General features: G+C 30.8%; 1 protein-coding gene across 1 annotated transcript in view; it reads left to right on the top strand.

The window, feature by feature from the left end:
• LOC106460578 (solute carrier family 35 member F6-like) overlaps nucleotides 1–11,112 on the top strand; it is a 30,573-nt gene extending 19,461 nt beyond the window's left edge. The window contains exons 9-14 of the mRNA XM_013920298.2: nucleotides 679–773; nucleotides 3,672–3,716; nucleotides 4,110–4,290; nucleotides 8,155–8,237; nucleotides 8,927–8,969; nucleotides 10,680–11,112. Coding sequence (XP_013775752.2) covers nucleotides 679–773; nucleotides 3,672–3,716; nucleotides 4,110–4,290; nucleotides 8,155–8,237; nucleotides 8,927–8,969; nucleotides 10,680–10,897 — 665 coding nt within the window. The 3' untranslated portion in view covers nucleotides 10,898–11,112. The remainder of the gene's footprint in view (nucleotides 1–678; nucleotides 774–3,671; nucleotides 3,717–4,109; nucleotides 4,291–8,154; nucleotides 8,238–8,926; nucleotides 8,970–10,679) is intronic.
• Nucleotides 11,113–12,116: the final 1,004 nt, after the last annotated feature.

The following is a 12,116-nucleotide window of genomic DNA, read 5'->3' as shown; positions in this document are numbered from 1 at the left end:
TGGCTTTTGGAGGGTCATTTACTGTTGGAGTCATTGCAGCCATTATTCAATGTGTTGTGGATTATCACATGCTTACTGAGCCTCCTACTCCACCTCCCCTCGAGATGTATTCCTGTATGTAGTGAGGGGACCTCCCAGGGAAGGTTCTGCATTTTCAGTGGATCCTGGTGATTGAGTAGTGTCAGGGGTACTGCAACACACCACCTTGGCCTTGAATTTCTGTAGACGGGTGGGCTTGGGTCAGTTGGCTGGTCCTGTAGGGCTAGGGTCAACTGAGTACCAGTGTTTGGCATTCTCAACAGGTGTTGTGTCTGATGCTGGTGTTTGGGTATAGTGCCCACGAAACCCTGGTGTTGCTGCAGTGTCCTTGTTTGGCATTGCAGTGCATCCCCTCGTAAGACTCCATGGTGGGTGGGGTCAGTGGGCACTGAATCTTTCTTCTTTTATTATGGAACCCCCTAATTCAAATAAAAATAAAATGGTAAAAACTTATCTTATTGGTAAACGACCATGCCTTGAAGACTCTGACCTTCAATCTTCAACTCATCTTGCTTCTGTACCTTTATTATTAATTTAATCCTTTAAACAGTTTATCAGAATCAGACATGAATAATCTGTTATGATTGTTAATCAGAGCAACTTGTTGAAACATTTTTTCATACTGTACTTTTCTTGTAGGAATCATTCTGATTTTAGCAGGACAGCTGGCTAATGCAATACAAATGATAATAGAAGAGGTTTTCTTAAAAGGCAGAGGTTATCATCCTTTGCAGGTAAGCCTATGAGTTGGAAATTATTGAAAGTTTAGTAGTCCTTAGAACCACTTCCCGCACATTTAAACACTGGTAGATATAATGGATTGTTGTGTTAGTTGTCTATAATTTGTAGGAAAAAAAAAACCTTTTTAAAATTGATTATGCCAATCTGCATAAAGTATATCATGATAAGATAGAATAAAAATTTTGGGAGAGGAAAAGATTGACTCAGCTTTAATTCTTATTCAACTTTAGTGTTGAGATCACACTAAGGTAAGATATCAGTTCACAGATGTTGTTTTTCTACAGTGTGAGCCTGAAAGAAGATTGAATATAAGAGTGTTTTTTTTTGGGGGGGGGGGGTAGAGGGAGGTTGGATATTTAGCTAAAAATTATTAATTTCCACAGTCTCGTCAAATTGTATCTTTTAATGCCCATAAAGTTAGCCCTTTTGCTATGGATAAGGCCTGTCATCATGTTTATAGACTTACATTCAAATTTTTATTAAACTACAGTTTATGAATGTATGTTAATAAATTTGGCATCAAGTTAGTTTATAATTCAAGTTTCAATATTATACAGTATTTAATTTCTTAATTAAGTAATTATTAAGTAAATATTTTTAAAAAATTGCTAAATATCGATTTTTATCATGTGGTACATCGTCTTCTGCTTTCGTTCACATTACATTTTATAAAACCCACAAAACAATGTCTATAGTTTCTTATGAATTAAAACCTCAAGTTACCAATATTGACAAGCTAGAATATAAATAAAGAACTTTCTTTTTTATTTGCCAAGATATCATTATATTTAGCGAATCTACCACAGTGGCTCTGCCTACCTCTTCTTGAAATACTTGTTTACCTACACCCACTTCTTTTATAACCAATCCAGTCTTTCTGAAATGTTTGTGGGTAAAGCCATTTTTTCTATTGCAAGTTTGAAGAGCAGTGTCGATATGGTGATCAGAAATGAGATTTTTTACACTCAAATACACCTTAGTTAGGAAGTCTGATAAATTACAGTGAAATTTTGTGGTATCAGTATTGTAATTTATAATTTTTTTTTAATTTCACGACACTTGTATAAAACCTACTAAATGTTGTTTTTTTTTACGTCCTCCACATGCAAAATTCAACTAGGCTTAGCAGATATGACACATAAGTACAAAGAAACTTTGTAACATCGTAAGTAGTAGAGATCATTGTTTTCTATATTTTTTTTTTATTTACTGCTCTATGTTTTAAGAAAAATAACTGATATTTAAGACTTTATTCTTAAATAGTAATAATGTATATACACGTGTAATGTATGGTAACTGAAATGTGATTGTATTTTACAAAGTACTGGTGTGCTAGTACTAAGATTAAGACATTTCTACATTGTAAAGACCTGATTTAAAGTATTCAATACAGTAACGTAAGCTGCATGTGTGCCTTGTGACACACAACTTGTATGTTGGTATTATCATTCAGAGACGGTTTAAAGGTCAATAAAACAAATTCATAAAATATAAATAGATGTATACTGTTACAAGATTTAAGCTATTTCTGTTACCTGTTTCCTGTTACAATTTGCAGTTATTCTACAATGAAAAGGGAGTAATTTAGATTTATTTTCTTATTTTTTATGGTGATTACGAGGTCAGTCAAATTGACCAACCCTGTATAGAGAAAATAACCAATAAAGTATAAAGTTTTCTAAAAAAATGTTTGGTTATTTCAGAGGTTATGGAGATTATGCAGATGAAATTTGACAATTTTCAGATGAAGAAAAGTATTTTTAATCTAAATATCAAAATTACTTTCCATGTTAGATAGCCAACATTCTGAAAGAAAGAAAAAGCTCAAGAGCAGATCTTTGATTAAAAAATCTGATATTTTATATATGAAAACCTTGTAATGTGTACTAATAATCTGTGAAGATACACATGTATTATAAAAAAATTATAAGGTGACTACTCTCATGGTTACTTTGGTGGTTACAGGCTGGGTGCAATGCACCCAGGTTGTACTTATAGTTAAGCAGAGAAAAAAAATATATGATGAAGCTTCAGGTTTTTCCAAGATACTTTTAGAATGTGGGAGATTGGAAACAAGAATGTAGTTTGTTTATTTTTTGACTTACATTAATTTGAAGTAAAAAAAAAACAAATACTAGAAATAACAGTGTGGCCACAATATGACCAGAAAGGGTAAGACTTGATATTTTCAGTTTTTGCTGTGCATACATGAGTTTTCTTAGTTGAACATATAATTGTTTGAAATAAACATTTCGTCATTTTAATATCAACTGATTAAACTGCACTCAACTGACACATAAATAAGCTTATACTGGACATATGCATATTCTTTCTGGGGAGAAATGGTTAAATTATTTAGAATATTTGAGTTTTGTATGTAAAGAAGAAAAACGTAACACTCATTGAAATAGTTTAGAACACAATTATTAAAATGTTCGATGTTAATCTTTGTTTTTATGACTGTTCATTCTTGAATCAACCATATTGAAGTCTTTTTTTCATCCAATAATTAAAAAAAGTTTGTAAAATGCTAAAGAAGCTAAAGTTCTAATGCATGTTCCATGTTACTTATAATCGTCTTAAAGTTTGAGAAACTGCTGACTGTGATGTGCACCTGTTTTCTTGTGTATGATTTGGCTTTGTTTTATCCAAGTATAGTTTCCATGGTGACTGTTCTGATTTCAGAAATAAGCTAGAACTATTAAGAGTATTCAGTGTCAACCTGTATGTCAAATATGAGTACCAAAAACCGGTATAAACGAATAAACTATTTTCAATAGAAAGTTTGTACAATATAATGAGACAGTTAAATATAATGAAAGTTATGATATTTCATGCATTTATTTTGTACTTATCTTATGGAGTAATTAAAAGAATTATGTTAATTCAAGGTTGTTGGAATGGAAGGAACCTTTGGGTTTGTCATCATGGCTGTGGTAAGTTCTTGAAATGTTGTTTTTTCTTGTTTTCCAAAGTACACAATGTAGACTGTCCAAGAAGATAAGGAGAATTAAAAAAAAACAACATAACACTTGATTTAATAGCATTTTATTAGGGGAAGAAAATGGGCTGACATTAAAATCCTAATGTATCAAATAGTTTGATTAAGAATGTATCATAGTAAGAAATTAAAATATTCTGTTAAACTTACAGTCCCTAGTTTCTTTGTAACTTTATTTTAGCTTTTAATTTTGTCAATGAACACCACTGTGGGACATTTTTATGTAGTCCTTAATATCTATGAAAAGAACATGTTCTGATGTTTTACACTGAGAAAGACTGTTGTTTCAAGTTATGAACATGATTCTAAAGAAAATCTTATTGTGTAGGCTGTACTCCCTGTCATGTACTTCATTCCTGGGCCACAAGTTGGAGGAAGCTATGAAAACAGTCTTGATGCTGTCTACCAAATTGGCCAGGACTACAGACTGTTACTCTTTAGTCTCCTGTATTTATCATCTATAGCCTTTTATAACTATTTTGGTCTTGCTGTTACCAAATCATTAACAGGTAAAAAATACAAGTAATATTCCGTTTCTGTCCTCTTAATTGCTGATTTGCATCAAATGCTGCTGTTATGGTATTATTGTGGTAAATGTTTAAAAGTTTGTTTTTTTTAAAAGTAGTCTTTAGTTTACTTTCAAAATTACTAGTTTGTTTCTTAAGTTCTTCATGAACTAAGGATTTAAAAAAATAATAATTATTTATGTAATCAAACACGTGTAACCACTTTTTCTATGACGTAATTTAACCCTCTGTATGCCATGTCAGTTTCCTCCTTCCTTATAATACCTGGGGTGCATTTGTACCCCAGCCTTAAAGCAGTGGTATTGCATTGAACTGCTCTATGTTTAGGTAACTGGCAACAAGCAGTCTCTAGAAACAACTTTCTTTACAAAACTATTACAGAAGTTGGGGAATTGAAGCTGTATCACCACCAGTGTGACCATCTCTGTGCTGCCACCTCTGCAGTAGTTCTTTGGCTCAAATTAATTGTCACTTTTTCTCTCTGACTGTTCTTCAACTTGATCAACATCATATATAATTTCTGATTCACAACTTTTTTCCACATTTAATGACAGCTGTATTTTCTTCTCCCAACCCTTGGATATTAGCTGAATGTGGTGCACTTATATCCTGACTTTCAACCTTGACAACTGAGAATGCTCTTTTGGCTTATATATTCTTTAAAAATGCTTCAAGAAAGGTCTTGAAATTTCCAGAACATTCTCAGGATGAAGCATTACAATGTTACAGAAATTTTCATAGATTTTAGAAATAATTGTACAAGTTCCTGCACATTTCAAAGAAAATGTAAATCACACATGTAAAAAACAGGATCCTTTTTCACCCTATGTACTATAAAAAAGTATAAACTGGAATCAAAACCCAAGGGGTCAGAAAATCTGATTTCATGTTAATGTGAAAGATACTGTATATCTTAACCTGTGCTGAATAACATAGATTTGAAGTGGAGTGGAGTACAGATACATTCCAGGTAGTTTACAAAGGGTTAAGTATACAAAATTCATGCAAATGCTATATACTTGAAATATTTAACTTACTGAATTTTTTCAATAGACAAGAATTATTAATGTAACAACTTACCCAACAGTATTGTACAAAAGCAAAATTTGAAATTATTACCGGTCTCCTGTGTATAATAACAGTATGACTTTGTGTTATAGGTGAATGTCTAGTATATTTTGATTCATTATTTTATGTACTGCTTCATAACATTACTTGCACAATTTTGTTTATTGTATCTAAGTGAATTTGTGTTGCTATTGAATCTCAGACTTGTTTTTTGTATATTTTAATTAACAGAGGCCAGAGAGTAAATGTAATTTATACTAGGCTAGATCAGTCAAAATAACAGGTTTTGAAAATTTAGCCACAATTTAATTGTTTGCCATTGTTGGAGCTTGGCTCTACCAGCTGTTGGAATTATTTTAACCCATTTATAGCTTTGTTAGAAACCCATTTAAATTTTTGTAGCTTTAGAGCATATTTTATTTATGAGGCAGTATTTTGTATTGTATGTTGCATATTTATCTTTTTTTAAATTGTGAGACAACACTATCATTACAAAAATGTAGGCTTAATGTGCTTCAGGGGCTTCATTTTTAAAAGTACGAAACTTAAAACAATTTCCAGACATAAGGACTAAATTTCTTGTTTATTATGTGTATTTTTCATTTATTATTGTAAAAATAACTGAAATGAAAAATTATAAAGTTATTAGCTTAAATAAGAAAACATGAATAAAATAATTAAATAAACAAATTATTTCTGATAACATATGAAGCAAGGCATAATTGTGTAATTTGATACGCATGCTGATAACTTGATCCTTTGTTTACAGAAAACTGTAAAATAATAAAATTAAATGAGCCCAAATTTGAAAAGTATTAGCTTTGGCTATAAGAATAAACTGTGTGTAATTAGCTCTTACAATGCACAGCCATTCTAGAGAGAAAAAAGGCAATATATATTTATTTTCAACTTTTCGTTTTACATACATTACTGGTTTTGCCACAGTTAGTGTTAAGAGTAGAGAAAATAGCAGATAATATAAATTCACGGGCAAATTTTTGAAAAAGATATTTTATTAAACTTTCCGAATTTTTGTGTACAACATACTTCTAATGAAGGTACACTTAATATATTCAGAATTATAGTAAACATTTTTATGTATAACATCACAGAAATGGGTTGGTACAATCCACCAGTGCCATTCCAGAAATCTAGATTATAATATTACTTGAAGTTACCACTTAGTCAAAATCCAAGAATTGTAGTTTCATGTATTAATATATAAATTAGTTACTTTGGTTGAAACAAAGTTGTAAAGATACCTGTAGTGGGCAGAGCATAGGCAGCCCTTTGTGTAGCTTTGTGCTTAACTACAAATAAACAAAGTTCTAAAATCAACAGAGTAATGAATTCTTTACTTTTATTTTTAACTTAGCTTTGAAGTTGAAGTCCTAATTATGAAAGATAGTGTTATTGGTGACTCACACCACAAATACTGTTTATGAAGAAAGATAACCATTCTTTATAAGGACTATAAATGGTAATTCAGTAGTATAATGGACATACAAGGTGGGCATGGTCTAAATGAGACATAAACAAAATATGAACTTATGAATATTTACTCAAAAATCTTACCCCAAATGTGCATCATAATAAGATTAACTCGTATAATTAGCTGCTGTTGGACTGTGATGAATGCTCTTATTGACATTAAGTCTTGGGGGGGGGGGTGCATTTGACTATTCCCAGGAGGTAATTCAAAAATCTAATCACATTAGAATACTTCATGGGTTGAGTTTACTATCCTGACCAATTTTGGTGATTATTGGACCAAACTTTTTGAAGTAAATTGTAAGCATACAGAGAAAAAATAGCATGCTGTATAATAAGATGACTTACATATGCTAATGCAATGACAATTTGCCAAAGATGTGATCCACGGTACCACAGTCTTAATGTTTATTACCCTAATATTTGGATTCCAGCAAATTCCTGACCATCCGATAGTGCAATGCCACCACAGATAACCTTATAGCTGGAAGATATGCCGCAGCCCTTATTAAGGAAGGATATTCATATAGCAAGATTGTTAAACAATGTAGAGCCAAATGATACAATAATTTGAAGAAATGGGCTTTAAATGTTATCTAATGAATGAATTCTCAGAACAGACTATTTAGGAGTTTCAGAGTCCAAAACTATATTCTTTTGCCAACTCAGGGCAATGCCCTTATTCTCAAAGTGAAAGCTCTGGTTATGAAAGAAAATCTTCTGATTCAAAAAGCTCTTACAATAAAGTTAGGTATATCTCCTGTTACTATTAACAATATTGTGAATAAAAATCTGGAATTGATGAAGGCTCACGAGACACGTACATGTTCACAAGCTTTCAGCCACATTTCAAAATCATCAGCTGCTCATCGTGAATAAAATGACAGAAGAAACTGAAATTATGTCAGTTCTCTTCTAAGACATACCTACGCCCTTGTCCAGTGGTTTTATACTTTGGTTTTTTTAAACATTATCTTGGGAGTCAATATCAGTGTACAGTGAAGAGTCTGTCAAAAATGTGGTTTAAGATTGATTATTTTTTGTGAAAGTTTGTAACAGTAGAAGTATTGGGCAATATTTCATTATCATGATCATCAGACAATCAATGATAGAGAAAGTAGTTCCAGGGACAACACAGGACCCGGAACTTTTTTGTTATGAAGTGCAACAACTCACAATAGTTGTAATTGATTAAAAATCTGTACAAACATAAAGAAATGTCTTTTTGGTAATTTATAGATTATGTGTATTTATGAATGACTAATTTATGTTTTTCTACAATTGCAGCTGTTCACCGTACCTTGATTGATGCTTGTAGAACTATCCTTGTGTGGGCTTGTGGTTTGATCGTCTACTACTTTATTGACAAAGTAGGATATTTCCCTCATTTATGTTTTTATTTTCTATTGCTCAACAAAGTGAACCTATATATATGTATTGAAACTGTTATAACGCGGTGACAAATGATGAATCAAATGATAGATTGGGCATCGTATATTTTTTAAGATGTTTGGTTTCTGCAACAATAAATAGATTCAAATATAAATGTGAATGATGAATGAAATTTTAAAACATTTAGTACAACAATAAAAAGCACACATTGTCATTATTTGGTATCTTTTCAAAATGTTTTAGACAGTGTTTACGAATTTACGGTCGCAATTTACTTTTGAGACATTCCAAGTTATTAGAGTTCTTTTCATTTATTATATTACAATTTTAATATCAAAGCAGACATATTATAAAATAAGTTTAAACATAACATTAAAATAAGTTAATGAAGAATATTTCAGTTTCTTCCCATTTTTTTTAATAAATTTCTTGTACATTTTGTGGAAATAATTAATGGGGTGATGTCTTCGTGTTATTATGTTTTCAGGCATTATTTTTTATGGCATCTTTGACCCATAATGTATAAATAACACTTGTCTATGATTTTGAAATGTTATCCCATAGACCTATACAGCTAAACTTAAAATCTGAGTTTTAATAATTGAAGAAATATTTACATGAAATTAAACTTTTAATCACAATTTAATGATAATTATATTATTTTTAGAGTTTTGGAGAGCCATTTGACAAACAATATGGAATTATTCAAGGTTTGTGATTTCTTTTATCCATTCATTCAGTTACCTTTAATTTATTTAACTAGTAATAGCAAATGTTTTGTTCTAGGGAATTTATATGTGAAAATTTAAAAAGTAATAAAAAGTTATTGTTCTGTTTCTATAGTGCATTTTTGTTATCTATATAAATTTAATAGTACTGTCTGTTGTATGTCCACTTAACTACTTCACAGGATATGGATGGATCTTCACCAAAATTGGTATGGAAGCTCATTAGGTCCATGCAGGGGTACTTAAACAATTTTCAGTTTTTTTTGTTTTTATGGGCATTTTTACCACTACTTTGCCTCCTGTAGATGGATCTTCACCAAATTTGATATGGATGTTCATTGGGTGCATGCAGATTTTCAGTTTTGCGGTTTTAATGGGTGTTTTTGCATTTTTTACCGCTACTTTGCCTCCCATAGATGGATCTTTACTAAATTTAGTATAGAGGTTCATAGGATGCATGGAGAGATACATAAAAATTTTCAGTTTAGCGTTTTCATGTTTTTTACCACTACTTTGTCGCCCTGTTGATGGATCTTCACCAACTTTGGGAAGAAGGTTTGTTTGGTCCTTGGGGAAATGCATACAAATGTTCAGTTTTATGGTTGTTATGGGCATTTTTACATTTTTTACCACAACTTTGCCCCATGTAGATGGTTATTCACCAAATTGGGCATGAAGGTTTGTTGGGTCCATGTGGAGACACATACAAGTGTTCAGTTTTATGGTTTTTATGGGCATTTTTTACCACTACTTTGCCTCCTGTTGATGGATCTTCAGCGAATTTGGCATGAAGGTTTGTTGGGTTCATGTGGATATACATGCAAAGTTGTGGTTTCACATTTTTATTTTGCGGTTTTTATGGCAATTTTTGCATTTTTTACAATTACATATAAGGGTAGCAACTTTTCATGTCTTAAGATAACCTTTCAGTGATAATGAATTTACAAAACTTCCATTCAGGCAACGGGTACTCCAGCTAGTTTTTAATATATTCAGGCATATAGAGAACTTCACCAGTAATTTATGTAGGTTATTGTATATTTCTTCCAGTTAGTTGTTTCATTACCTTTGTATAGTGAAAATGATTCTAAAACACATGGTAAATTTCACACAATCACAAAAAAAATAGTCAATAGCATTAGAAAGATATACCATTACAGTTTGAAGGTTTATTTAATTGAACATTCTTTTGCCATCATGAAACAAACTTGTTGCATTTCTAGCTGCTGTCAATACAAAGTGTCATAGCACCCAGTAAGTGACTTCCTTGAGTGAATATTCATACTTCTATCCACACTTATTTCTGTGTTTTGGTTTAAACACATTTACCCTATTTTATAGATATAAAAAACTAAGTGAAAGTCATGTTTTTGATTTTATTGTCAAATCTTTCACTTTTCTCAGCTCATCTTTTACTTTTAGAATTGGATAATGCAACCTAAAATCTCTGAGTTAATATTTTGAGGGATTTTAGGTATTTATCTATTTAATAATTATCCATTAACATCACTAGGTATAACTACCTACTTTTTTCCATGTACTTTTCAAAAGTACAATGCTTAAAAAAGAGAAGTTTGATAAACTTTTAGAGAACTAAAGAACAGGATTAAAGATGGGTTCTGAATAAGTTTCTGATTAAGTTGTTCAATGGTTACCTTTTCTCTGTTGGTAAAGTCCTGACTCTTCTTTCAGTGGATGGGTTTTTCTTCTTGATGATTGGCACTGCATTTTACAATGAACTAATGGAAATTCCTTTCATTCCTTGGCTGCGACGACCTATCAGTGAGACATACCCAAGCCTGGTGGATGCTGACTCTCCATCTTACGAGGGTAGCATTAATAGTGAAGTTGAAGTCAATGAAAGATCATCTTTACTTCCTGCAGTGTCTTCATCACCAGCATATAGTTGATTAATATACGACTTACTAATGAAACTTAATGTTTTTTGTTTTCTGTTATGTTCAAATTTCTCTGCAAGTATTGTTTTCTTTATGGCTAATTTTGAATACTTAAATGTTTAAAGGGTTCTTTGAAAATGAATTCCTTTCTGTGTAAGAACAAAGTTTCGTAAAATGAAAATTATATAGATTTATGTTTCACGAAAAAGTTTAACCTTTTCTAAAATGAATTTATTTTTCTAAATCTGTTTTATGTTTTGGTTTTTTTTTTAAGTTTATTTTGTTACAATTTTAAAATAAGTTAGTAAGTATTTATCTGGACTTAAATAGTTTAAAGCCCTTAATGAATTGTTTTCACATTTTTATATGGGGTGTTTATAGTATGAAGTTTTGTTGTTTGTAGAAAACAAGAATGTAACTTCTATACTTGACTAAAGTAAAATATATTATTCTGTGGAAACATTTCACTATTGAGAGGAAAAAGAGGTCGGAATAGAGGGCAAACAGCATTTTTCCTTGTTTTTTTTCTAATTTTTCTGAAATATAACTCTTCTAGACTGGCAGTGGGTGTTATATTCTCGTTTTTCTTTAACACAAGTACTCTATACTCTCTAGTAATGTTTTATTGTAATCACTAGTGTACTACTTACTTTAATCTTATGTTTGTGAAGTTGCATTTGAAATACCCTGTATATACATATACTTTATTTAGCTTTAACTGACATGACATAAATATTTTGCTTTTTAATATAATAATAAATATCTACACATATCAAGTAAGCTTTTTTACTGTCAATACAATATGTATGTAATTCTGTAAAATGTATTGAATATGCTTAATGTGCCAACACAAAAGTTTTCATTTTTTTTATACAAATTGTATGTAACCCATATTTATATTTTTTGTTTTGTGTAAATTCTACTTGAGAAGAAAACCACCTGGCACTTAATAAATGAAATTTTCTGATAATCTGGTTACAAACATTAATTTCAATTAAAAAGAAATGTATTATTTTCTTCACATTAGAGTATGTTTGGGTATGTAAAATACAACGATATATGATGGTAAAATGCTCTCAGATTTGCAAGTTCTAAACAATTAGAAACTTAAAACTAGTTTATTGAAGGTGGGTAGACATAGTATCTGTAAATAAATAAATAAATAATAACAATTTTAAAAAATAATAATTTCTTATGAAATGTATTTTATTATGGTAATAATCTGAAACCT

Source organism: Limulus polyphemus, unplaced genomic scaffold (assembly GCF_000517525.1).
Source record: "Limulus polyphemus unplaced genomic scaffold, Limulus_polyphemus-2.1.2 Scaffold799, whole genome shotgun sequence".
Taxonomy (NCBI): Eukaryota; Metazoa; Arthropoda; class Merostomata; order Xiphosura; family Limulidae; genus Limulus; species Limulus polyphemus.
Note: the sequence above shows the minus strand (reverse complement) of the source record. Positions and strands in the feature narration are given on the sequence as shown.